Raw genomic sequence first — 6,073 nt, 5'->3', positions numbered from 1 at the left:
GCTCGGGAACCCCCTGATCTCCGGCTGTTGGCCCGGTCCCCCAAGCCCTCGCAGTTTTACACTTGCCGCCCCTCGAGCCAAGGCGCTGCCGCGTAACGCCACGGGCAGTGGCGCTTCCCGCTCCCGCCAGCCAGGCTGCTGGCTCAGCGGCTGGGCGCCGCGGGGTGACTCAGACCGGCGCGCCGCTCCGAAGGACGACTGCTCGCTTTCTGCACCCTCCGTTAGTCATTCGCCTCAGAAAACTGGCAAGCAGCTCCCAGGGCTGCCCGAGGCAGTTGCCTCCTCACGCTCCCTGAGACAGGGATGTCAGTCCTTCTGGCAGTCCTTCTGGCAGCTGTTATTGTGGCGACCCACAAGAGGACTGCAGCACAATCCAGGGAAAGAGGAACGCGATTTCTTGCCCAGAGTCCCACGGGTATATTGTAGAGTCCCATAACAAACCTAGAAGGCCAGCTAATCAGAATAAATATTGACTTGTTATGATAAGTGAAGTTATATAAGCCAAGAGAGAGAGGCCTGAGATCTATTTTAAGCCAGTTTTGCAAAAATGGAAACACTGTGCGCCAGATTAGTGGGGAGAAAATACTTAATGTGGAAACCATAAATAGTAACAGGGAACTCTTCAAAAGCAATCTACTCGTCGTATATATAGGAGTGACAATACTGTTACAAAATGAATGCCTAATACATAATAAAGATACATAATAATAAAGCTAAACATGAAAAATAGAAAAAAAAAAGTTTATAGTAATGGATAAAAGTTAGAAGCTAGAAATATGGTCATAGAAAATAAATAAAGGAAAAACCAGGCAGAAAAAACAGTGACCACCACACAAGTTAAGACAATAAGGAGTTTTCCAAAATTTGGAAGCGCTAAATTTTGACAACATTGCAAAGCCCATTAATAGAGGAAATGGTGTACTTTTCAATAGCTCAGGAAGGGATACTATTTTTTTGCACACCTATCAGGGCAAACCATATAAGACAATGGAATAAATGATTGTTTTCCCATTGGCCTCCCCCTGTGCTACTGCCCATGGCAAAGACCTGTATTTATCTCCTACTCACACTCGACAGCTTTGCTAGGCTGTAGGTGGAAAGAATCCAAGTGTTTCTACACAGCAGTCAATTTAATTCTCACTGCCGCAGCATCTTCAGCTACTTCAGTGTTCACAGAAACAGCTTGCGCTACTCACGTTTCTAAGAACTTGAAGCAGTCTTTGTGCCCGTAGATTTCCGCAAGCCTCTTGGGAGTATCGCCAAAGAGATCGGCCACATCCATGGCCGCGTGCAAGGAATGAAGGGTCCGAAGCGCACCCAGTCGTCCGGACTCGGCAGCAAAGTGAGCCGCGGTCCAACCCACATCGTTTCTCAAGCAAGGCCGAGCCCCGTGAGCCACAAGCAGCTTAATCAACTCTGATTGCCCTTGCGATATGCAGAAAAATAGGGAGAAAACATGTACCGGTATTAGATTTTATACCGTCAGCACAGAGAAGATAGTTGCAAACATTTGATCAGGCCTATAAATCCATGTAGCAATAGGTTATACCCACGACCTGGCACTTCTATCTATCAAATAAAATATATTCATTAGAAAATGTTGATTATTCAAAGCAGACTGTTTTCTGAACCATTCAACAAAAACAGCAACAAAATCAAGAAGTTTTGTACTACTTTCTGAACAGCACATATCAATTACTCAGGCCTTGACTATTTCATTGTTTCATTTAATTTTTAGTCCAATATAAAATAGAATTTATAAATTAGCTGTAAAACCTGTGAGCATCTATAATGAAAGCTTGTTTTATGTGAAACTGAAATTACTTGTTTTCACTCAGCTTCAAATTTTTATAACTTGTGGAATCGCTTAAAAAAGCAAAACCCAGTTATTTCTATCCCAGGTCACGCTACCTTCACTTACGGAGACCTTTCCCAGTGGCCTCTATGCCATCCCAGCATATAGTCATCATTTATGAACTATCAGTTGCTGTGCCTGTGTGGTTTCCTTGGGGACCGCGGTTTTCACTGCTTATCATTTTTGATTTATACCACCATAGATTTATAAATCCTGGCTCCCCGATTTCATGTTCTTTGAATATCTCCTTGCTGTTTAACTTGCTGGCCTTCTCCACAGCTGCTCAAGATCCAACTTCAGTCCAGTGCCATAGTCTTTATGTTCATTTTTTCTTCAAGCCCTCCTCCATCACAGATGGCTGTTCTACAAACTGGGCAGGATTTACACCTCTCTCCAATCTCCTCTGAATTTGTCATTCTCTTAAGAAAGAAACCGTGGAAGGCTCCAGACAATCAGGTGACCTTTCTGCCCATCAGTGACAGTTCCCAGAAACATAGGAAATAAAAGTGGGGAAGAGGAGAGCGAGACGCGGCGCAGAGACACAACTGCAAAGGACAAAAATAGTAGGGGCAAATTTAGGGGGACTGAGGGCAAAATCTGGAAGATGTGAAAGTTGAAATCTTTTTACAGATTACGAGCACTAAAATGCACCTTTAGTGCAGTGAGTGCTGGATCGATTCTATAAACACAGTGGAGAGGACCTCTGTCCTTGGTGTCTAAATACTTTATAGATCAAAGGACGTAGTGCTCACATGTCAGGTTTTAAAACCATCTCTAAGCAGACTTTAAGTCAACCACTGTTGGTCTCCAGACAGGCGGAAACAAGCTGGAAAAAGGAGAGTAGATTTTCCCCATTTTAGCCATTATGCATTCATATCTTGTTTCCTGTGGCGGATGACGCTCGCCAGCGACAGACTACCAGACTAGGTGGGTCTTAAGTTGATCCCGTCTGGTTATTCCTACGCATCTTTGCTTGTTTTTCCCATAACGCACATGCAAATTCAAGCTGGGATGTCAGAGTCAAGCCGGAGTCTCGTCTCCTCAGGTACAGGCGCGGTTATGAGAATTTCACGCGCTAGACTGAATCCCCAGTGGAGCTGTGCAAACCCACTGTCAGAAAATTAAGCCATGGCTTACACCTGTATTGTTGCATTCATGTCTTTTGCCCAGGGCTGCAAAGGGATATTTGACTTGAACAGGTAATTCTGGTGATGAAACACGAAACACCAGCTGCAAACAGCTCTGATCCTGTGCTGTTCATTTGACCAGATGAGAAAAAGGGAGGGCAACTTAAAACATACTGTAATGCTTTTGTTCTTTTTGGCTTGATAAAAACCTGCTGTAAATTCAATGGGTTTGACTTTCTACTCACTCATGCAAACGTACATCAGAAACAGAAATAACTCGGCTGCACTGTATGGAGCCACCTCTTAGAAAACTAATGTGAGGGAGAAGCAGACCCACTACATTTGAATATGGTGAAAATTTACAATTTTCACATGAGGTAGAAAAAAAAAGCAAAGCATTACACTTGGAATGCACCGCTATCAATTATTTTGCAAGTAAAATTCCCACCGAAATTGATTATTTTTTTTTTTTCTCAGTAAGGGCAGAAGGATCAGATAGGAACTGCAACTATCGCCTGCATTAACAGCCTTCCTAGAAAGACATAATTATAGTCGGCACTGGCTTTTAAGACACTACCGCTACGGTTTGCAGAGGTAACAGAGCATGGGGTGGCCTTACCTATTGCAGCAGCCCAGTGCAGTGGGGTCCTGTCGTTCCAGTCGACATCTTTGTAATTCGGATCACAGCGCCCTTTCTTCAAAATCTCCTCCACTAGGTCATAATCTCCCGAAGCTACAGCTTCGTGAAGCTCTGTCATGCTGCACGTTTCAGAAAATACCTGCTATCAGTGCAACGTCGTTTAGTGCGTGTCCTCTGAGGTATCAGCTCCTCTTATCTTAACAGGCATCACGCAGCGTCTGGATTAAAAACAAGGCACACGCTGTGACAAAGCAGGACTTACACAAAAAAAAAGGAAAACAAGGAAAAAAAGGAATGATGGAGGAAGAAAAAAACTGAAGTAATTGATCTTAACACCAGTGATCACAGACTGATGGTGACATTTAGTTTATAAACATGGAAAAGTGGAGCAAAGTGCAGCCCTTTATATAAAGGACTCGGACAAAACCATTTGCACTTCTCAAGGATGTTGCTAAATAACAGCCAGCCCAGACCAAACACTCGCCTTCAGTCTGTTGTTACCCACCTACCATGGAAACTGGCTCCTCCCTCACTGATGCTACAGATCTATTATTGCTATCGTTTCATTGTAAAAAAAGAAATTTCTGTGCAAATACTGTCTCATGTTATTTTGTGCAAATAACCTAGCTATGCCATGGGGCTTAAAAAAGCTCTTTTCCATAGCCCAGTCTTTCCAGTCCCATCCAACAGACTCCAATCAAGAAATGCAAGGCAGAGTTTGAGCCCCCGCAAGACTGCAGATTGCCCTGAGGATACCTGTGTTCGACGATGCTTCCTAGTTGCTTTGCTGGCAGGGAATTTGACCAGTTTGCAGAGATCACAACGCTTTCCCATTATCCAGCATCCGGAGAATGGAAACTTACTGAGACGTTTTCTCTGGTCTGGCCAAATAAATGGGGATAAAGGACGGGAACTAAGCTTTTATACTCCCTTACCTACAGCTGGTCTCGAGTCACTTGGTCCAGACCCCTTCATAAACTGGAAGAGTTTTAGGACTTGATCTGATTTATGCTTGGCTAACATTTACTTCATGGTGTAACTTTAGCAGATTTGGGAGAGGGTGATTTCCAGGTTCAGCACACTGGAAAGGGCTAATGGCAGAGCTTGCAGAAGGAGACACAGGAGAAGGTTTGCAATTCAAGGGGCTACACCCTGAGAGCCAGAGGTGGATAGGGCGGCTTTCCAGCTCCCAGGTCCGATGTTCATCCTAGCCACATCCCAGCTCCAGGCTGGAAGCATCCACCCCCATCTCCACTCTGCTTTTGTGCAAAAGGAAAATGAGATAGAGGGAATCACAGCCCACTTCAATGGGTACCCTGACCTTGGTGGTTGGACTGCGTAGACCACCTCCAAGAGAAAGACACATTTCTTTTATTGAGCCCTGTGTACAAACTGGGAAAACCATCCCAGCAAAGCAGCTTTAAACAATGCATCAAGTGGATTCACATGCCCCAAATCTAGATGGCTTAGTTTAGGTGTCATCCCACCTTGTTCAGTGTTGCTAGGAGTGCATCCCACATCCTTTAGAAGATGTCAGGCTATCTCTGTCACCTGTACGCAGAGGATTAGTGTTGGTGCAGTAGCTGTATTTCTTTATAAAAAGTCTGTGATCCCCTAGTTACCCTCACTTATTTCTCTGGTTCAAACGTCACCAAACTTCTGTCGGAGCTGCACTGGGCATTTTCAGCCAGACCTTGCATGTTGCAGTATAATTAATAAACAAATTTATTTTAGCCGTATTATGTCCTTGCAGTTCCTTCAGATCACATCATTTGTGTGCAGAATCAGAGCCATAATAAATCCATTTTCAAAAATACAATGGATTTTGCTGTTCCTGAGCAGGTTACAAAAGTATTGTTGGCTTTGGCATGTCTGTGTTCTTTTAACCATTCATACACCTTCTCATCCCCATCATTGCCTCCTCATTGACTTTGAAGAACCTGTTCCTCGTTAACAGAGTTCTTCAGAGTTGCCCTCCAAGGCCTTTCATCAGCATTAAATCTCTTCTGAAAATGATACACTTTAACGCATTCAGCCCTTCCCTGAAACAAGCAGCAGTCAAAAATAAAGAAAAAAAAATCTTGGATGCTTTCATGCAACGTTCTCATTGCTTTCTGAGGAAATACCAACAAAATTCAAAGTTTAAAAATATGACTTAACTTTCAAGGGGAGAGGAAGCAAGTCGAACGACCCCATCCCACAACCCTGCCAGCTCTCCAATGCACAATTTCCCAAGCAACTTTGGCCAAGCTAAATTTTACTATCCCTCCCACCTCTGTCATGCCCCTGGCACATCCCTTTCCTCAAAGCTCATATGGCTGTTTCATCGGCTGGAGCAATCCGCTGATCTCTCCGAAAAATCATCTTTTACTATTGTTGCTCGTTTTAGGGTTAGTTTCCAGCCAAGCCAAGCTCGCTGATGGCACGGATGCACACACGGATGAAGAGAGG

The 6,073-nt window shown here is 44.1% G+C and overlaps 1 protein-coding gene across 1 annotated transcript in view; it reads right to left on the bottom strand.

Annotated features, from left to right (window-relative positions):
* Positions 1–3,697: 3,697 nt before the first annotated feature.
* TDRD6 (tudor domain containing 6) overlaps positions 3,698–6,073 on the bottom strand; it is a 34,928-nt gene continuing 32,552 nt past the window's right edge. The window contains exon 5 of the mRNA XM_068937001.1: positions 3,698–3,840. Coding sequence (XP_068793102.1) covers positions 3,830–3,840 — 11 coding nt within the window. The 3' untranslated portion in view covers positions 3,698–3,829. The remainder of the gene's footprint in view (positions 3,841–6,073) is intronic.

The sequence above is a fragment of the Struthio camelus genome, chromosome 3 (assembly GCF_040807025.1).
Source record: "Struthio camelus isolate bStrCam1 chromosome 3, bStrCam1.hap1, whole genome shotgun sequence".
Taxonomy (NCBI): Eukaryota; Metazoa; Chordata; class Aves; order Struthioniformes; family Struthionidae; genus Struthio; species Struthio camelus.
The sequence above is the reverse complement of the archived record's forward strand: the minus strand, read 5'-3'. Positions and strand labels throughout refer to the sequence as shown.